The sequence below is a fragment of the Lynx canadensis genome, chromosome X, assembly GCF_007474595.2.
Source record: "Lynx canadensis isolate LIC74 chromosome X, mLynCan4.pri.v2, whole genome shotgun sequence".
NCBI lineage: Eukaryota > Metazoa > Chordata > Mammalia > Carnivora > Felidae > Lynx > Lynx canadensis.
Window position 1 is genome coordinate 80584388 of NC_044321.2, and position 22352 is coordinate 80606739.

A 22352-nucleotide genomic window follows, 5' to 3' on the forward strand; every position below is an offset into this window, starting at 1 on the left:
TTTTAATGGATTTATTACTTGTTTTGTTAAGAGGCTGAGAGCACTGATTCTAGAGCCCAAGAGTTTGGCTATCTCCAGGTTTTGCAACTTACTAAATGTACAATCAGGGAATTTGCTTCATCTCCATGTGCCTTAATTCCCTCCTATATAAAGGGGACATTAGTGGTACAGCCCTCACAGGTTCTTTGGGGGAATAAAGTGATTAGCACCTATAAACAGCTTAGAACACTCTGGAATATGGTGCACACTAAAAGTAGTTATGAGGGGCGCCTGGGTGGCGCAGTCGGTTAAGCGTCCGACTTCAGCCAGGTCACGATCTCGCGGTCCGTGAGGTCGAGCCCCGCGTCGGTCTCTGGGCTGATGGCTCAGAGCCTGGAGCCTGTTTCTGATTCTGTGTCTCATCCCTCTGCCCCTCCCCTGTTCATGCTCTGTCTCTCTCTGTCCCAAAAATAAATAAACATTGAAAAAAAAAATTTAAAAAAAGATGTTATGAGTATTGTATTGTTATTATACCATATTTTCTGCATATCTGCATTAACATGATGACATATATATTCAGAATTGTTTTAGTGGCAATAAGATGGAAGTGTAAAAAAATTTAAAATAACAGACATTGAAGTAAATAACAAAAAAATCGTTTTAAATCACACAATCATTTTCAAAATCTATCAGTGATGAATTCTTTTATGTCTTTTCTATTTGTATATGCACATTCCCATATATATTTATACACCTTTACTTACTTGATCAGATTACAACATCTGTAACATACACCATTCTGCTCCTGACCAGGATAGAGTAACAGAGACTAGAATTACCTTCCAATCTGAAATAACTAAAAAGCTGAATAAAAATCTATGAACCAACTATTCTGAAGTCAGTGGACACTGAGCAACAAGATCTATGATCCCTGAGAGACTGGGAAGAAATGAGGTTATTCTTATGATTGCTCCAGCCTACTTCCTAGAGAAGTTTTCAGGCCACAGTGCAAGGAGTGAGAATCCAGGGAGAGCCCAGGGGTATTCCATAGATTAGGAGAAGAAATTAGGACCTAGGGGGCCAAGGCAACTAGAGTTTTCAGGTAAGAGTACCAAAAAAAAAAAAAAAAAAAAAAAAAAAAAGAGCTCACAGAGAAAGAATTTTGATGACCTGAAGAGGGTCCTCTTTGAATAATTATCTGAATAGTCTATGGCCATACCACCCAGAGCACACCTGATCTCATATGAATAATTATCTGAGTACTGAGTACTGATCATTAATGCTTGTGAGGAAACTACAAACCAAGAAAAGAACACCACAAAATGATTAAAGGGAACAATTTAAGTTTACACATGTTTAGGAATAATAGCTAGAGTTGAAGACCTCATAATTCATGGGATATCAGAAAGAGTACTCAGGAGGATTTTTCCTCATTAGTGGAGTACAATTAACCCTAACTAAACACTACTATGGTCCAGCCTTACAAAGATTAAAATCAAGAACCTAAAATATCAAACTGTTTACATGTAACTTAACTGTGTCCCAGAATAAAAACCAATATATTTACAGGGATCCCAAAATATCTAGCACTCAAAAGTTAAAATTAACAATGTGTAGCATCCAAACAACAATATGAGGCCTGCAAAGAAGCAGGAAAATCTAACCCACCATGAGGAGAAAAATTAATAAAAACTGACCAAGATATGAAAAAGATGGTAGCATTAGAGAAGGACATTAAAACAAACAGTATAACTGCATTGCATACATTCAAGAAGCTGAAGACTGAACATGTTTAGTAGAGACATGGAATATAAAAATTTGAGATACCCAAATTGAACACCTAGAGATAACAATTACAATGTCTGAAATGAAATACATGTTAGACAGGGTTAATGGCATATTAGACATTACAGCAGAAAAAAGGTAGTGAACTGAAGACATAGCAATAGAAATAATTCAAATGAAATACACAGGGGAAAAAAGACTGAAAAATGAAAGGAGGATTACCAAGTTGTTGGACAACAATATTATGATTACTTTAAATGGAAATGGTCTAAGCCCTCTAATCACATGACAGAAATCATCAGAATAGATAAAAATCAAGACTCAGCCCTAATATCTGAATATTATGGAGAAAAGGGGCTGGCTGCACACAAAACACAAAAAAACACTGGAAAAAAGGCCTCTTTTGCTAAAAATATAAACATAACATAGTCCACGAATCACCAAAATAGTACCTACATAAACTAGTGCTCTAAATCAGGTAGAAGGTCTTCATGCAAACCTCTGTAGTAGACAAATGGAACACTGGCACATTTAGGTGTCCAGAGAAATCTGTAGTGATGTGGCAGGTGGGGCAGGGGGGTTGGTTCACCACAGTATAGGAATGAAGTGGCTTGTGGCAGTGTATGCTACTTCCAACAACTGAGGGGAATCTGAAGGCCTTTTATCCTGCATGGCTGATGAACATAAACAATTAAAACCACAGCTTACATGTTCTTTACTCTTTTAGTTCTCACAGCAGCCCTGGAAATTATCTCCATTTTACCAATGAATAGAGTAAAATGAACTGAGGCATTGTCATGATAATAGCTAAGTTTATATTACCAGCTAAATAATTCCAAAGTATATTTGAAATTTATTGTTTGTTTTTTCAACAAGTTTCATAAAGTTCTTCACTGTCTTGACACATTTAGTTTGTTTCCTCTTTTAAAAATCAAAACTTTAATATAAAAGGAAATTAGTAATTATGAAATTAGGAGAATACATAAAAAATCTAAAATAATTTATACTCATGTGAGCTCAGTAAAGGAGACAGGGGTTGAAAATAAGATTAAAATTTTTCTTAAGGGGGAGCCTGGGTGCCAGCCAGTTGAGCATCTGACTCTTGATTTTGGCTCAGGTCATGATCTCACAGTTGTGAGATTAACCCCTGCGTGGGGGCTCCACACTGGGCATGGAGATGCTTGAGAATCGCTCTCCCCCGCTGCGGGCCCCCACTCAACTCCTTCCATCTAAAATTTTTTTCCTTTTTTAAATATTTGTTTTCAACGTAGGATTTATTTTTTTTTATTTTTGGGACAGAGAGAGACAGAGCATGAACGGGGGAGGGGCAGAGAGAGAGGGAGAACAGAATCGGAAAACAGGCTCCAGGCTCCGAGCCATCAGCCCAGAGCCTGACGCGGGGCTCGAAACTCACGGACGCGGAGATCGTGACATGGCTGAAGTGGACGCTTAACTGACTGCGCCACCCAGGCGCCCCTAAATTTTTTTCTTATACATTTTTTCTTCTGTTCCAAAGCAACAACAAATGCCACTTTAGCATGCATAATTTACAATTAAACACAATAACGTTCTTTTCATTTGTGCGAAAATGATTATTTTTAATTGTCATATATCTGAGAATTTCTCTCTTCATATGAAATTCACTAAATAAAAAATATTTTCTGTCAGCTTCTAAGAGTAAATCTCTAAACAGGAAATAATTGAATGATAGGGAGCTATACATATTGCTATGTAGATTGATCATCACTAGAAGCTTGACAACTGATCACACATGAGATAGCAACTACATTACGTGCAATCTGCTTGACAATTTTAAAATGGAGTATTTCTAATCAAAATCAGCATGTTTATTACATGATGTCTGTGATGTCAGGAAAGGTGACAGAAAAGACATGGTATTTGTCCATTTCATTCATGCAATCTGTCCTTTTTCTACTTATGAGACTTTTAAGTTCAAAAAAATAATTCTGCAGTTTTATAAATGATTCACTTAATGGTCCCAATCTGCCAACTGAGAATTGACCTTAGGAAAACACGAGACTTATTTTCACAGTTTTAAAAAACAGGAGCTAATTGAAAGTTGTTCAAATTGATCCAATTAGTTTTGTGAGAGGAGATTAAAATAAAATAACAAAACTAAATGTGTTCATTGGAGGGTTTTGAAAAGGAAGATTCCTCCTAAGAAGCTGAGCCGGGCCTTATCATGACTATAATAGTAAAAAAAAAAAAAAAAAAAAAAAAAAAAAAAAAAAAAAAAAAAAAAAAAATACAAGTATTTTCTTTGGACAATTAACTTATGGGTTTTGTTTATAATTCTTCCTTATATTTATCTGCATAACCCAAATATGTGTAATAACCTTGTATTACAAAAATAATTATGGAAGTATTACAGTTTTAAATGTTCCACACAGAAACTTTTAAAACGTGAGGTGTAAAGGAATAAACCACCCACAAGGGGCCTGGGTGGCTCAGTTGGTTAGGCATCCAACTTGGCTCAGGTCAGGTCTACCGGTTTGTGAGTTCAGCCCATGTCCAGCTCTGTGCTAACAGCTCAGAGCCCTGGAGCCTGCGTTCAGATTCTGTGTCTCCTCCTCTCTTGTGCCCCTCCCATGCTCATGCTCTGTCTCTGTCTCTCATAATAAATAAATGGTAAAAAGATAAATAAATAAATAAATAAATAAATAAGTAAATCACCCACAAAGACCCAACTAATTGTCGCTACATATTATTTTAGGTAAATTACAGTTGTTAAGAAATTTAATATTAATATTAACAAAGCATAAATGATTGTTATTGAATATTTACTGTACCAGGTACTGACTAGAAACTGAGCTCCAGGGTGATTAAAACAAATCATTGGTGTAAAAGGGTACAGGCTTGCATAGAAATGATAATGCCTAACTTATTTAATTAATAATTATTACATAATTATTAATAATAGATTCATGATAATGCTTAGCTTATAAGATATTTGGAAAGATAAAAAGCAGTATTGGTTTATAAATATATATTGATGTTTTAATGCAATCTAATTTTAGAAATACTATATTTTGGAAAGGCATCTTTATTGTATTATCAAATAAGCAAGGTAATTGAGATGATACTGTAAAAGGTGTAATTACCATTATGCCTATGTTGTCATAACTCAGATGCATCAGAATCACCTCAGGAACTGTCACAACAGTAGTTCCTGATCAGGTGATTCAAGAGATGATAAGGGGAAGGGGGTTAAAAGTGGAAGAGTATGCAAGTGTCACCATTTTTAACATTTTCCCTAGGTAATTATGATGCAAATAAGGGATCTGTGTTTACATAAGCACTGATTACATTCCAGGTCTAAAAAAAAATTAGATTTTGGGTTAGAGACTTGCCATGTTCCTTTGGAAATTAAAATAGTTTCCAAATAAACAGTTACTTGCCTTAGGACATTTAATTAAGGACAGGAACAATATTAAGCGGGTTCCTAACTCCATTATAGTTAATTAACCAATGAAAATGATTACTAATTGATATCTACTATGTCAGGCACTACACTAGAAACTAAGCTCCAAGATGATTAAGACAAAATTAGTCACAAGGGCATACACTCACGTAAAAAATATGCCAAATATTTAATATAGTTTTTAAGAATTTACAAAGCAATTTCATTTTTCCAGGGTGGAAGGGATATAAAAGGAAGTGTGTTTTAGGTTTAAAATGTGTCCCCCTAATGTGATTTAGAGGTCTTGCGGGTAAGTCTGTTAAACTGGTTGAGTTGGCCTTCCCAGGCTCTCTTTTGAGAAAATCCCCACGAAGGGTAGAAACACAGGCAAAACAAGCTTTTGATCTGTTTTGGAGGTTTGAAGCAGTGCAATTCTGGACACACTGTGGTGAGACATCTAAATAGTCTCCTGAGGTAAGCCCTAGTTTATTCATGTCTGAGTCCTTGGAAGAAGAAGATCATGAAAATAATACCAAAAAGGGCTATTTTGTTAAGAACCAACAAAAGACCATGAACCATTGAATCGTACTCACTTGGATAAATATAACTTTAAAGTGGGGAGAAAGACATTCTCCAGACTTTATAGGAGTCAAGAGGGCAGGGATTAGCAGCACACTGGGGACTGAGAGAAATCAGTGGGATTCTGTTACCTTGAGGACACACATCAGCAACAGAAACAGAATCAGGACCCAGCAGGAAGGAAAGTATAACCCAACAGGAATGGCAGTGATCAGGGGAGACAGTATTGCAAATATCAGAGGAATGACAAGGTGGAAGCCACCTATTTTGCCCTCTGGACTTGTGAGCATAGGTGAAAACTCCCTTTATCCTTCCCAAGTACCAGATCGAGTTCCACAGGAGCAGCCCAAGTTTCACACCTCATCTATTCCACTCAAAAGCCCTGTAAGCCAAGCATTATTCCCCATTCCACAGAAGACAAAACTGACTCTTTAAAGGAATACATCTGTAATAAAGAGAGGCTTTATACTTTCACGTAAAACTGGAAAATACTTAAGAGTTTACTTTAAGGTTTGTTGAACCAGTATTACATACCTGTACTACATTCAGACTTATTGAAAAACTGTTTTCACACTTCTAAAACTCCAGGTAATAAAAGGAAAAAAGTCACATATTACCAACTACAGAGAAATGTGACCCAATTAACACCATGGGACATCTGATTCTGTTTTTTGTACGGGGGGGGGGTCATATAATATATACATATGCTTTTAAATGAGACAATAATGAATGTATAGATTGCTTTTAATTGCTTTATTACTTTATACTTTTCCATGCAAATGGGTGACTCTACTGTTGACAGAAACTTAGACTGGGTGCCAAGGCAATTTCCAATTGTAATCTGGTAACACAGAACCCACCTGACACATGGAAATTACGTAAGGTTCACAGCAAACGGATCAGTAAAGGTGTTATCAGGAAATGCAAGAAGAAAACAGTGTGAATCACAGTATTAATCTCATGGAAAATGGCAGGAGTCAAGGCATAAGGCAAATTCATCATGATGGTCATGGTGATTAGAGAGCTCCCCCATCAGGATACGCAGACAATTCCTCAACTGCAGCTCCCTAAGTTTTCTCCTGATTTCTCTCATCTCCTCCATGAACATTTCCATATCATCTCCATCTCCACCCATCCCATCATTGACCTGCCTATTGGGTATGGCCCATCGAAAATTAGGAGCAAGTCGGCGAGCCTGTCCCCGTCTATTATTTCCTGCAGGTTGGTGGCCTTCGCCCCCTCCCAAAGGGCGGTCTTCCTCTCCATTCTGCATGGGCTGCTCCATTTCTTGGTTTTCCTGGTGGATATTTGCCATGAGATTTTTTTCCTGGTTGTTTTTCTTTGAACACAAGTAAAACAAAGGCAAGGAGAGAGACTGAATGCTTGGTGTACTGACCAGCAGGATTCAGAGCTCTGATAGCAAAGGGGTTTTTTGTTTTGTTTTGGTTTTGTTTTTGTTAATTTCCCCCACCTTAGGAGCTTCAGGCGTCCTCTAGGGGCCTCCAATAGAGCCTCTCCCTCCAGCTCTCTCCTTTCTCCTCCCTCCCCTAAAGCCCACCATTTTTCCTTTCCAGGATTCTTTCCCCGAGCTCCGCAGGCACCAAATGGAGGACAGGGGACAGGGATGGGGGAATTGGGAGGGGATCTCAAACTGGGCTCTGCACCCGCCCCCCACGCTGTCCCCCCGCACCGACCTGGGCCTATCCTTGCAGTCTCCTCTTTCACCCGATTCTCGCCGTGCGTGCGCCGCCGCGACACTTGACACCTAGACCCTCAGACCTGCAGAGGGCCGGGGTGGAGGGATCCTGGACTGTGGCGAAGCGTTTGGCGCCGACCAGCCACCACCTGGTCCCTTCAGGGTCCCGGACCGCCTGGCCACCCCCCATCCGCATCTCCAGCCCCAACCCCTAGCCTCCCCCAGCCCGCCTCAGAGGTTCACCATTTTCCTGTACGAACTCGGAGGTGATTTCCCATCACTCTTAGTGGCTTGGCTGCCCTCCCGGCCGCTCCAGCACCCCCACCCCAGGGGGCCACTACTGATGTTCCCAAGAATGCTGGTTGTGGAGAAACCTGGCCGGGACCCGCTGCGCTGATCCTTTACGCCTCCTGAGGGTAGGCCTGCTGTTTGTCGCCCTGGCGTTAGCGCGCGGGCCCTGGAGCCCTCACCTGCTCCGCTTTCCTTGGGCCCAGTGCCAGCCAGTCCGGCGCAGGGCAGCAGGGAGCTGGTACCCAGATGGGAGTGACGGCTGCACCGAAGTCTGCGTCGCTCTGCAGCTCCAGGTCACGTGAGGGCCCCGCGTCACCTATGAGCTACCCCCCCCCCAACTCCGGCGGCTAGTGCGGCGGGAGTGCCCGCCCCCACCCCTCGCCGAGTGCACACGCACACGCAATCCCCTCCGTCTGCTTCTGCGCAGAGCCCCAGCGCGCACCTTCCTTCGCTCAGCTTGGTCCTCTCCAATCTGAAGGCCCACTAGTGCCTCATTTTCCAGCGGTTGGAGTCAACCATTCTCAGGTTACCCTGGCGGGTCTGCAACACTCTCGCCCTTCCCACTCCCGACTTGGCCAGGATTTATGCCCTTTCGGCCTGTTCCCTTCCCGTCACTGACCACGCCCCCACTTCCCCCCCCCACATGCATCCCAGCAGTTGCAACTCCGCCGGGGGCCACCGCGCCCCCTGAATTCACACCTTTCCAGGAAATTTAGAAAGTGGGCTGGGGTGGGGAGGGAGCAAGGACTTGTCAGAAACAGAGGCAAAGAGTGAATTCTTCGGGAGAATTTCTCTTTATTTCCATTTGTAAAAAGTCAGCATACCACAAAAAAATTAAAATTGTAAGATTTCCGTTTTGGAAAAAAAAAGGCTTCATCGTGCAGAATGAAAAAGCCCCATTCATTATATTCACCTGTATCACACAAAATATTTTATCTGCGTTCCATACAACATTAACATCCGCTTTGAAACATACTACCTTGTTTCAAATTTTTACTTTGAAAAAAGTGGCATCAGTTGGTATTTTCAAAATGATCTGTAAATATTTAGGGAGAAGTCCAGTTGTCAGATATTGGTCATTTAATGTAAATTTGTGACGTTTTTGATACCATAGTCTTTGGAGAAAAGAAGCCTTTTAACTCCTTTCTTTTCTTTACAAACTTTCCAAACCATCCCTACAAATATCTCCTTAGAATAATCAGTAGTATACAATTTGCAGAAACTACTTCCAAAGCCATCTGCCTTTTGGTGTAAGTGTTTCAAAAAATATTAGAAATAAACAGAGGGTATGTGAAGCAACTAAACTTTAGACTGAAACTCACCTTGAGTGTAAATGTTCCTTTCTCTACCTTGAAGTAACTAAATAAATTTTATCACAGTTAGAAAGCAGATATCTTTAGGAAAGCTGCATTTATTATAAAAAATATTTAGTAGGTGTTAATTCTGATAAAGGAACCAAAGTTATGTGCATTGAGGCAAGACAGGTCAGACAAATGCTTACTGCCTCTGGTTTTGGTTCCAAACTCCTATGTAATCTCCTAGCCTGCTAAGCTAGTTGGGATATTGAATAAAGGAAGAGTATATGCCTAGTGCATACATAGTTTGAGGTTTTAGAGATATATACAATTACACATATGTACTTTTGGAGATATTTTTATATATAGCTTGTTGAAAAACAAAATTCAACCAAGTACATTTGAAGATTTAATTGGTTTTATTAAATAATTAAGAAGCATCTCAGCTAGCAAACAGAGGGGAGCTCCAATAGGCTACAGGAAAAGAAAGGTTTTTGAGGGCAGGATGGGGAAGTCCTAAACAGAAAAGAGGATTATTTTACTTGAAGCCACCTTCATTTGGAGACAAAAGGGTCTTAGTACGTGGATTACCTGATTTTACTTTGGGAGGATGAAGAGGGTCCATGTGATGGATTACCTTATTGGTACTCACCAGAAAATTCCTGACAGACTGGTTAAAGGTTACATTCCTAGGGAGTCAAAACTGCAGTTAGGTTAGGTATTAATTCTTGGTTTACTGACTTGGGGCCTTAATCTAAGTGATGCCATTTGTGGCTTGTGGTTTTCTTTTTAACAAGTTCCAAAAGCTTAAATTACATAATCACACCCAAAAATGTCTTTTAAAGGAATGCTAGTGATTCCTGGATTCTGTTTAACAGTTCATAACTCTTCATACAGATAGGTCTATTAACGACATTGGCTGAATTGATGCTGATTGAAAACATGAGCTGTGTGGTAAATCATATTTGCTACTTACTTGAAGTGTGACTTTTGATCAGTTACTTATTAAGGTCTCGGTGCTTCCTCTGTGAAACAGGGATTGTTGGAAGTAAATCACATATATCAAGTACTTACACAGAGCCTAATAAATCTTCAATAAAACTTGCCTTTTTTTTAAACCATTATTAGATAGTTTCTAACAAGATTTGAAGAGTAGGCAGAGCATAATTCTTTCCTTAGCTAAATCCACTTGTCTTTAAAATCCACGAGGGCCCAAAACATGTCTTGCTTTATTCTACTTTGCATACCCAATGGCTTATAGGGTTCCTTGTACAAAGTAGGTGATTAGTGAATATTTGCTGACTGAATGCATCCACTACTGAGGCTAAGTAGTTGTTTTTCATTCAGGGGACTGTATTTAGAGCAATACAAAAAAGCTTTTATGAAAATTAGGAATTACCTAGAATGAATTCCTTGAAATAACTATTGACAATAAAGTTTAAAAAGAGGATTTTTATTTATCTCAGTGGCTAAATGCTGTGCTGTTGTCTTTTTGATCCATCTTGAATGCCTTTTGTTTGAAACTACCAAATTTTCTTAGATGAAAATATACATTTATGTATTTTTCCAGATCAGATATTAAGCTACATGGGAGATTGGTTATAATGAAGTGATTTTTTTTAAACAATGCTTTTTTTTAAGTTTATTTATTTATTTTGGTGGGGAGGGATAGGAAGGGAGGGAGAGAGAGAGAGAGAATCCCAAGCAGTGACAGTGCAGAGCCTGATGCAGGGCTCGAACTCCTAAACCATGAGATCATGACCTGAGCCAAAATCAAGAGTCAGACGCTTAACCCTTAACCGACTGAGCCACCCAGCGCCCCATAATGAACTGATGTTTTAAAGATAGGTGAAAAATGTCCTGGAAATGATGTTATCTTTACTAACATGTTGTGAGGTGTTGATTGAGATCTTTTCTTGTCCTTGGAATTGTCTTAGAATTTGAAGATAGCTAACAGCCTGCTGAGAACAAAATTTAAAATTTCCCAAGGCTGAGTTAGAAGGACACAAGAGTCTTAGTTAGAGACTCATGTGCCCTCAAGGACAGAGGGAGAATGAACTAGTTTTATCGCTCTTACCCTGAAATAATAGAAAGGTAGTATTGTGCTGGGAAACAGGAGACTGGGTTCACATTTTGGGAAGTGCAATGTTTGTGGAAAGAACCTATCCCCTCTCCTTATCTCCTGTGATTATGGTAAATGGTAAGGGAATGGAATCCCAAAAGAATTGCACATAAAGTTTAGGGATATCTACAAGATGGTAAGGTTTATTTCTCATTCCTCTGCTTTACCACTGGGATTTTGAGCTACCTACAAGCTACAAGGATACTGGAAATAACATTTTGGAAAGATGATGTGGTGGTATTGCCAGGTAGAAAAAGAGCTAGGATTGACCCCCTACCTAACTTCTCAATTCTGGAGAGGCATGAGAAATAAATCCTATCATGCCTACAGGCTCTGGGATTGGAACTAGGGAAGGGAATTATTTAGATACAGGGTTACCATAAACTGTTACAGAGCAGGGCAGAGACCTATGAATCACAGTAATGCCTTTCCAGGGTCATCAACTAGGAGTCACATGCAAGGTATGTCCCAGTCTTCCAAGGTGCCAACAAAACCTAAGGAAGCTGCTTGGGTGTGAGTCCTCATCATAAGGCTCTATAGAAATTAAACTTGAGGGGCACTGGGGTGACTCAGTCACTTAATCGTCAGACTCTTGATTTCGGCTCAGGTCATGATCTCACAGTTAATGAGTTCAAGCCCCAGTTCATTGTGCTGACAGTGCAGAGCCTGCTTGGGATTCTGTCTCCCTCTCTCTACCCATCCCTCACTGCTTGTGCACCTGTGTTCTCTCTCTCTCTCTCTCTCTCTCTCTCTCTCTCTCTCAAAATAAACAAACTTAAGAAAAAAACCTTGAACCTCAGTGATGATTAATCACATAGGGACAGCAGTCTTACTAACTAGGTAGCCAGATAAAGAGTTGTCTTTGTATCCCCATCCTTCAAACTCAACTCATCTGAGTAAACACAAGGAAGGAGGGAGGGTGGTGATGGTTAATTTTATGTGTCATGACTAAGCCACAGGATGTCCATATACCTGGTTAAACATTATTTCTGGGCATGTCTGTGAGGGTGTTTCTGGAAGAGGTTTGTAATTGAACTGGTGAACTGAGTAAAGCAGGTGGCCCTCCCCAATGTGGGTGAGGACCAGCCAATCCACTGAGAGCCTGAATAGAACAGAAAGGAAGAGGAAGATTGAATTTGTTGTCTATCTGAATGCTTGAGCTGTGACACTGATCTTCTGCCCTTGGTATTCCTGGTTCTGAGGACTTCTAATTCAGACTGGTATCTACACCTCAGCTCTCCAGATCTCAGGCCTTTGAACTACACTATTGGCTTTCCTGGCTCTCCAGGTTACAGACAGCACACTGTGGGACTTCACAGCCTCCATAATCGTTGGAGCCAAGAACTTGTAATCAATCAATCAATCTCTATATCTACAGATATAACTGTAGATAGATATAGAAGATATATATATATATATATATATATATATATATATATATATATCTCCTACAGGGATGAGACGGATTCTGAATTAAAACTGAGATTGGTATTTTAAAATACTTAGAGCCAAATTTAAAAAAAAATATATAATGTTTGTTTATTTTTGAGACAGCAAGAGACAGAGTGCGAGTGGGGGAGGGGAAGAGAGAGAGGGAGACAGAATCTGAAGTAGGCTCCAGGCTCTGAGCTGTCAGCAGAGAACCTGACACAGGGCTGGAACTCACAAAGAATGAGATCGTGACATAAACCGAAGTTGGACGCTTAACCAACCGAGCCACCCATACACCCCAAATTTTTAACAGTCTAACTGAGACTATTTTAGTAAGTAAAAGTGACTAAGAAGTTGGGGAACAGGATTAAGATGTAGTTAAAAAAGCCCATTGCCCAGTAGAAAGAGGGGAGGGGCTTGACAGAGCACGATTGAGACAGCTATTGGGGGGAACAAACCTTGTTGTGTGATTTTGCCTTAAATAGTTTTCCTTTAATCAAATTGTGGAGATATTTGATTAGTATCCCATCAGAGAAAACTCTTTGCTGAAATCTTTTTGCATGTTGCCATGATACAGCTCACATGTATTTGGCTGGAAATGCACCCAGTTGGATTGTAGTTAGTATCCTATTGTTCTCTCCTGGGTGAATTCCACACTTGGGAGATGGTAGTCTGAGACCTGGTGGACTCTGTGGGTATGGGTATCTCTGTTCCAGCCTAGAATAGTTCTATCTTCCTGATGCTTCATTGCTGCAATCTTATTGTAGTTTTCTCATTTTCTCTAAATTTAAGCACTTATTGGGGTGCCTGGATGGCTCAGTGGGTTAATCGTCCTACTTTGGTTCAGGTCATGATCTCGTGATTTGTGAGTTTGAGCCCTGCATCAGTCTCTGTGCTGACAGCTCAGAGCCTGGAGCCTGCTTCAGATTCTCTTCCCCTCCCCAGCTCATGCTCTGTCTTTCTCTCTCTCTCTCTCAAAAATAAATAAACATTAAAAAATTTTTTAAATAAATAAATTTAAGCACTTATTAAATTGAATTAAGTATTAAAAATATGGGAAATTATGCCTACTCTATTTCTAACATCTCTATAAGTTATGGCCATTATAACTTTGATGCCAATAACTTTGAAGGATTTAGAATGGACCTGATGAAATTTTAAGGGTGCTACTGTAAGAATTTGGAACATTTGATAGGTAATGTATTCCATTCAAGAGATCTAATCTGAAATAATAAAGCTTTAAGGCTGAGATGTCTGAATGTGAAAGCAACAAATATACAGAACATCATTATCTATTAGACAGCTGAGTTATATTATTCTTTTTATTTCAGAGACTGCAGATGATATCTTGAAATACCAAAGACCCATGGCCACTCACTCCTCTTGTTTAAGACTCTGGTGGAAAATAAGTTATGTCCCAAATAGTTTCCTAAACTGATTAATTGAACTGGACTATGTGTGGGCCAGGAGAATTCCCTTGACCCTTCTAGTTTCAGACTTCAGCTAGCATCATTCCTACTTTCCCCTAGACTTGTGGATGAACTTAGAGGAGTATCAGGAAACTTATACATCAATGTTCATGAGGTGAATTTACCTTCCCTTACTGTTGATAGTCCTATGTAAATTCTGCTCATGATACAATTTTAGCACCTATCAAGGTCATAGTGCCCAGTAGACGCTTTTGGTTCAGGGGTTGTAACTCATATGGTCACAGGTAAGTGAAGCCAGCTGAGCAGGAATCTGGTTAAACTGGAGAAAAAAAATTCTTTTTTTTTTTTCCCATGAGATACGAGAAATACAAAAATTTACATGAATTCCCACCCCCTCCCCCCACCAAATGAACTGCTAAGTTAAAACTCTGCATTTATTTTATCACCTTTTCTCACACTTGCCCAATTCCATTTGGCTGACTTGAATAACACATTGGCTTCTTTACTATTGTGTGCCTGTGGCTATCATGTGCAGCATGACACGTATCTCTTCCAATTTGCTATTGATAGGTAACAACTTCCCCAACATTCACTGGTGTAAACCATAACTGATGTTTATGCTCACAGATACTGTGAGTCAGAAGTTCAGAAAATACATATCAGGGACTACTCTGCTTTAGGACGTCTGTGGCCTCAACTAGGATGGCTTGGCTGAGGGTAACTTGAAAGGCTGTAGATGACTCGAACAGCTGGATCCTGGAACAGCTGAGACTGAGATGGCTTAAGGACAGGTTCAAGTGGGACTGTCAACCAAAGTTTCCACATACAGCCTATCCAACATGGCCATCTCAGGGCTTTTAAAGCAAATCTTCCCTGTAAACAAGGTGGAAGCTATATGGCCTTTTATGACCTAATCTTGGAAGTCACATAGGATCAAATTCTGTACTCCACTGGTCAAAACAATCATAAATCCTCTTGTCAGATTCAAGAGGAGGGACTATATATTCCAACTTTTGATAGGAGGGATGCCAAATAATCTGTAGCCATGTTCTAAAACCATCACATACCTTACTGATATGTGGCTCTTACAATCCCTTTCTTACCCTCCAGCTAGACAAGGCAGTCAATGTGTTAAGTGACACTTGTTTGATTACAATTATTAAGTACAAAATAAGTTTTGTGTAGGACCTAAAATGGAATTTCCACACCTTGTTCCACCCATGTTTTTCCTGTCTTAAGGATTTCTAAGAAATTAATTTTTACATTGGGGCGCCTGGGTGGCGCAGTCGGTTAAGCGTCCGACTTCAGCCAGGTCACGATCTCGCGGTCCGTGGGTTCGAGCCCCGCGTCAGGCTCTGGGCTGATGGCTCGGAGCCTGGAGCCTGTTTCCGATTCTGTGTCTCCCTCTCTCTCTGCCCCTCCCCCGTTCATGCTCTGTCTCTCTCTGTCCCAAAAAATAAATAAACGTTGAAAAAAAAAAAGAAATTAATTTTTACAAGAAAAAAAGTTTAGGATGTTTGTCCACAATTATTCACCTGTGTACCAATTAGGTACTGATGTACAATGTCATCAGAAAGGATTGGAAATAGAATTAAATAAACTGTAAGGCCAAAAGAATGGATTAGCAGACTTATAGAACATTGGATTTTATAGTCATGTCTTCTATGCCTTTGCCCAATTTTGGAATTACAGAGTATGATTTACAGTATCACTAGCAGTCCTAAGCTTTCACAAATTATGTATTGTCAAAACTGTAACAACTTTAGAATTATTTTCATCCAAGAGCCTATTTTAGAAATTGGGAAACTGAGATACAGAAAAATTAAGAGGCTTGCCTTGGTTTACCAAAGAGAATAGTGGCAGAACTAGAAATAGAGCCACCTATGATTTCTTGGCTAATACTATTTGTTTCTACACACACACACACACACACACACACACACAAAATCACATACACACATATCACATATCTTACAGGTTTATACCTAATGTATATAAAATCAAAGGAAATATACTAATATTTTATTTATAATTGCTTTTGGCTTTTGTGGTGATGGGTGAGAAGCCAAAGTCCTAAATATTCTAATTTATGATTATCCACATTTTCCAAATATTCTATAATAAGTTAGGTAGATATGAGAATAAGCAAGAAATTATTTTTAAAGACTAGTAAAACTGGTAATTTTTATGTGTTGGTAGTTGATTTTTTATATATCTCTAATTAAAGAGTAAACTCTCTCTTTATCACACACATGCAGGCACACCCTCTTCTTACCTCCCTTTCTCCTCCCTCCTTTGTACCCGTACCCTAGCTCCTGAGTCAGGGGCTACACTTCCCATCATGAATCTGACACTCAAGAATTAGTAGCATGACAGTATCTTTCTTGTACTATATTTTATACTTAGAAACCTATGCCTAGCGACTTGGTGCCTCTACTCCTCCCTCATCCCCAACCATTTAGTTGTCCTCGTCTTTGAGATTAAAGGTGTATTTCTGATGCTGGTCATCAGGTGTTGATTACTCCTATCTTCTAAATTATCTTCAAGGAAAATGTAACCTTTTTATGAGTAGAATAAAATATCATTAATTATTTTTCTTTTAAATTTAGGTTTAGAAATAGCATGTATAGAATTATCCTAGTTTTCTCAAACATACATAGTGGTGAAAATAAACAGTACTTCTATAAATGTTGATATATGCCAGACATTGTTGTGTGTGTGTGTGTGTGTGTGTGTGTATATATATATATTCATTATTTTATTCTCCCCCAAATCCTATGAGGTAGGTGCTAATACTATCCTCCATTTTATAAATAAGGGAATTCAGGACAGCAAGGCTAAACAACAGATAAGAAATAATAGAGAAGGAATTCAAATTCATATAGCCTATTTCCTAAATCCATGCTGTTAACCTCTACTAAGTTTCATTTACTAATAAATCCCAAATCTATATCTCATTCATTCTTTTATCCGTCTATTGTTTGAGCCTTTTTCTATGCTAGACACTGCCTGCCCATTTCATGTCTCAATCTCAGTACCATATTTAGGAGTACTGATTCCCGGGACTTAGCACTTTCCACGTAAGAAAAATATAAGAACAAGGGGCATCTGGGTGGCTTCCAATGGTTGAGCATCCTATTCTTGATTTTGGCTCAGGTCATGATCTCGCAGTTCTGGGAGTTCAAGCACCACTTCAGGCTCCATGCTGACAGTGTGGAGACTGCTTGGGATTCTCTCTCTCTCTCCCTTTCTGTCCCTTCCCTGCTTGCGCACACAAGCACTCTTTTTCTCTCTCAAAATAAATAAACTTTTAAAAGTAAAACTTTAAAAATATAAGACCTATACTTTCAGTTCAACCATCATTTTAAAAATATTTATTTATTTATTTATTTTGAGAAAGAGTGAGATAGTGAGCAAGGGAGGGGCAGAGAGAGATCCAGACAGAGAATCCCAAGCAGGCTCTGCACTGCCATCGTGGGGCTGGACACAGGGCTCAAACTCACCAACCATGAGATCATGACCTGAGCCAAGATAAAGAGTTGGACAATTAACCAACTGAGCCACCCAGGCACCCCAGTGCAACCATAATTTATTGAGCATCTACTATGTGCTAGGCAAGGCCCTGGAGATATAAAAGAGAACACAGTAGATATAGCCTTTATATTCTTTTGGAGTTCATGATTTAATGGGAGGAAGCCAGAGGAAGAGTGTAGTAAGTACTGAAGGGGCAGTTGGAGCCCTGAGTATGAGGACTTAATCCAGTTCCCAGGGAAGTTTTCCAGGAAGAAGCAATGTGTAGAAGGTCAGTTTCTGGCATGACAGCATGAAGAGCTCTGGTGACCTACTCTCCAGTGAAACTGGTGAAAATTATAAAAAGGGGATATTCTAGAGTGTTCACTGTGAGAATCTCCAGGTGAGTGCAGTTGAGAGGGGAGTTCTCTCTCCTTCCAACCAGCCCTCACTGATGGAATGGGGGTTGTCCCGTGGGTGTGACACGATTGAGAATACAGGTGCTGTATTTGCTTTTGGCTTGGCTCAAGGTATGGTTTCACACTATGAAAAGAAAGCCTCAGGCTGCTGAGAGAACCTCAGGCTGCTGTTTCCTTTCTATCTCCACTGAGACATTAGCTCCTAAAGCAGAAGTGTCATTCTGAAAGAAGAATGCCATTGTCCTCACTCCCAGATCCAGAGTCCAGGTGCAGAGATTTTGCCTGGGAAGAGAAAAAATCATAAAGCTTATAGGTTCTAACATTTTCCTGATGAAACTTACTTAATTTTGAACAGAGCATGGAGAGATTCAAGCCACGAGTGCTCTAAAAACAGTGATGGTTATGGCGGAGGCATTTGGGAAGTGATTAATATATTCGATGAAGATACCAGTTACTTGTGGCCTGGCTATATTGTTTTAAAGAGCCACAGAAGGACATGGTTGGGAAGAGTATTCCTCCTTGGATTGGAACAAATATCAAACACTGACCTTTGGAACTCTTCCTTCAAAGGAACCCAATTTGATTCAATTAGTCTACATAGTAATTGATGCCCAAAGGCATTATTGAAAAAGAATACATTAATCAACTGGAAATTAGATAAGCCTAACATCTGCGTATGGTCAGGGCTGCGGCCTTCACAAGTGCTTCTCAGTTGCCTACCCCACCTTTACTTAGGTGAGACAGGATGGGTAGAGGGGATTGGATTTGAATATTTCCCTTCCTCCATGTCAGCTGGGCTCTGATAAAATTCTAGTAGGTTAGAATTCTAGTAGGTTAGGCTTGGTGAAACAGTTTCTCTTGAGGGAAAGCCTTCTTACAAAGACTAGAATGCTCCACATGTTTTAAAAACAGCTACCTTTTGGAGCTCCGGGGTGGCTTAGTCGGTTAAGCATCCGACTTCAGCTCATGTCATGATCTCGTGGTTCATGAGTGCAAGCCCCACATCAAGCTCTGTGCTGACAGCTCAGGGCCTGAAGCCTGCTTTGGATTCTATGTCTTCCTCTCTAGGCCCCTTGCCTGCTCACACTCTTTCTCTCTCTCTCTCAAAATAAATAAATATCAAAAATTAAAAAATTAAAAAAAAACCAGCTACTTTTCCTCTCCCTTTGCCAGAAGCACAAGAGGATATTCTAGAGTCTTCACTGTGAGAACCTCCCAGGGCTTCTGGAGGTAAAACTCATAAAAGTGTGGAAGCACCCCCTAAGACTAGGCCTCTCTGGACATGTCCACATTGAACTTCTGGCAATTTGTTGACTTTAGTTTAGGTTTTCCTACCTCAGTACTGGTTTCCTGAAGAAGTTTCTGTTCATGGATTTTGTGCCAACAAATTATAATTCTCTGTATTTGCCTGTCTGTGTCTCCTTTTTCGGAGCAATGATTTGCTCAGTGACCTCAATTCTCGAATGGATCTAAGAAGAGTAGTTGTTTTTCAGTTTGTTCAGTGTTTTACTGGTTGTTAGGATAGAGCGACGGCTTCCAAGTTCTTGGAATTTGTTCCGATTTGTTTCCAATGCCAGAACAAAAGCCAGAAGCAAGAGGGACATTTTATAATGATAAGACTCAATCCAAAAGGAATATATAACAATTATAAGCAACAAAATACATGAGAAAAAAGTGACAAAAATGAAGGGAAAATAGACAATTCAACAATAATAGTTGGGAGACTTTAATACCCCACTTTTGATAATAAATAGACCAAATGGGAAGAAGATCAACCAGGAAATAAAAGACTTGAGAACACCGTGTACTAACTAGACCTAATAGATATGTTGAATATCCCACTCAACAGCAGCATAATGCACATTCTTTTAAATACACATGGAACATTATTCATGGTAGACCACGTGATAGGCCATAAAACAAACCTCAAATAAATTTAACGGTTAGGAATGATACAAGATATGTTCTTTGACCATAATTGAATAATATTTCATATCAATAACAGAAAAAAATTAGGAAACTCATGGATATCTCGACATTAAGCAAAACATTCTTAAATGGCCAGTGCATCAAACAACAAATCAAAAAGGAAATCAGAAAACACTTGGAAATGAATGAAAATGAGACACAACATACAGCATATCAAAGCTTATGGAATGGAACTTTGGTATCATAATATACAATATTCCAAACTTCTGGGATGGAGCTTAGAGGGAAATATATAGTTTTAAATGTCTATATTAAAAAAGAAGAAAGGTCTCAAATCAAAATCCTAACTTTCCACCTTAAGACACTGTGGGGAAAAAAGAGCAAACTAAACATAAAGCAAGTAGAAAGTGGGATAATAATAAGTAGAGCATGAATTAATGAGATGGAGAATGGAACAAGTAGAGAAAACTAGTGAAACCAAAACTGGTTCTTTGAAAAGATCAATAATATTGACAAACTTTAGCTAGACTGATGGAGGTAGGGGTGGGGAGAGAGAGAGGAGAGAGAGAGAGAACTCAATTTACTAGAATCAGAAATTTAAAAAAAGATCATGACTACTGACCTTATCGATATGAAAAAGGATCATAAAGGAATACTATAAAATACTGTATTCCATTATATTAGATAACTTAGGTGAATGGACAAATTACCAGAAATACACAAACTGCCAAAACTATCTCAAGAAAAAATAGATAATCTGAAGAAATTTATAGCAAGTGAAGAGATTGAATAAGTAATAATAATAATAATAATAAAACTACCTACAAAGAAAATGTAGGCCTACATGTCTTCACTACTGAATTCTACCAAACATTTAAAGAAGAATCTTTTGGGGCACCTGGGTGGCTCAGACGGTTAAGCATCCGACTTCAGCTCAGGTCATGATCTCACACTCCATGAGTTTGAGCCCCACGTCGGGCTCTGTGCTGACAGCTCAGAGCCTGGAGCCTGCTTTGGATTCTGTGTCTCTCTCTCTCTCTTCCCCTCCCCTGCTCATTCTCTGTCTCTCTCTGTCTCAAAAATAAAAATAAAAACATTTAAAAAAATAAAGAAGAATCTTTCACAGACTCTTCCAAAAAATAGAAAATGAAAGAATACAGCTCTCATTTTATGAGATCAGTATTACACTAATACCAGACAAAACCAGACAAAGACATGACAAGAAAAACTATCGACCAGAATCTCTTATAGAAATGGATGCAAAAATCCCCCAAAGAAATACGAGGAAAACAATCCTGGTAACATAAAAAAGCAATTACACATCACGACTACATGGGATTTATCCCAGAATGCAAGGTTGGTTTAACATCCCTAAATCAGGAACCTCCTCAACATGATAAAGGGCATCCATTACCAAAAACCCCAGCTGGCATCAGACTTAGTGCTGAATATACTGGATGCCTTACCCGTAGGATCAGGAACAAGACAAAGATGTGTGTTCTCACCATTTCTATTTAACATTGCACTGAACGTTTTAGCCAGGGCAATTAGTCAAGAAAAACAAATGAAAAGCATCCAGATTGAAAAATAAGAAGTAGAACTATATTTACAGATGACATGATCTTGTACGTAGAAAGTTTTATGGGATCCACTGATAAACTAATAGAACAAAAGTAACTTCAGCATGGTTGTAGGATGCAAGGTCAATATACTAAACTCAGTCACGTTTCTATACACTTGCAATGAACAATCTGAAAAGGAAATTAAGACAACAATTCTATGTATACTAGCATCAAAAGAATAAAATACTTAGAAATAAATTTAATAAGGAAAGTCCAAAATTTATATTTTGAATACTGCAAAACATTATTGAAAGAAATTAAAGAAGATGGGTGCCTCGTTGGCTCAGTCAGAACAGCATGCAACTCGATCTCGTGGGTCATGAGTTCGAGCCCCATGTTGGATGTAGAGATTACCAAAAAATGAATCTATAAAATTTGGGGCACCTGGCTGGCTCTGTTGGTAGAACATGTGACTCTTGATCTCACAGACATGAGTTCAAGCCCACACTAGTCATAGAGCTTACTTAAGAAAAAAAAAAAAGATGCAATTAAATGGAAAAAGGTATCCCATGTTCATGAATTCAAAATGTTTTTAAAAAAATTTTAATGTTTATTTTTGAGAGAGAGACACAGTGCACGAGTGGGGGAGGGGCAGAGAGTGAGGAAGACACAGAATCTGAAGCAGGCTCCAGGCTCTGGACTGTCAGCACAGAGCCTGATGCGGGGCTCAAACTCACAAACTGCAAGATCATGACCTGAGCTAAAGTCGGACGCTTAACTGACTGAACCACCCAGGAGCCCCTGGATTTAAAATTTTAATATTGTTAAAATGGCAATACTCCCCAAATTGATCTACAGATTCAGTGCAATGCCTTTCAGAATCCCATCTGATTAATTCGTGCA

The 22352-nt window shown here is 39.3% G+C and overlaps 1 protein-coding gene across 3 annotated transcripts; it reads right to left on the reverse strand.

The window, feature by feature from the left end:
- Positions 1-6506: 6506 nt before the first annotated feature.
- BEX3 (brain expressed X-linked 3) lies at positions 6507-8082 on the reverse strand. 3 transcript variants are annotated; one of them, XM_030306558.2, is made up of 3 exons: positions 7931-8082; positions 7459-7543; positions 6507-7103 (listed from the first exon to the last, which is right to left on the reverse strand). In XM_030306558.2, exon 3 carries the CDS (start codon positions 7077-7079, stop codon positions 6723-6725), a length of 357 nt encoding a protein of 118 aa, XP_030162418.1. In that variant the 5' UTR covers positions 7080-7103; positions 7459-7543; positions 7931-8082; the 3' UTR covers positions 6507-6722. The 3 variants fall into 3 exon arrangements, with proteins under 3 accessions (XP_030162418.1, XP_030162420.1, XP_030162419.1); XM_030306560.2 differs by having other exon boundaries at positions 6507-7061; positions 7931-8081; XM_030306559.2 differs by lacking the exon at positions 7931-8082 and adding an exon at positions 7704-7779.
- Positions 8083-22352: the final 14270 nt, after the last annotated feature.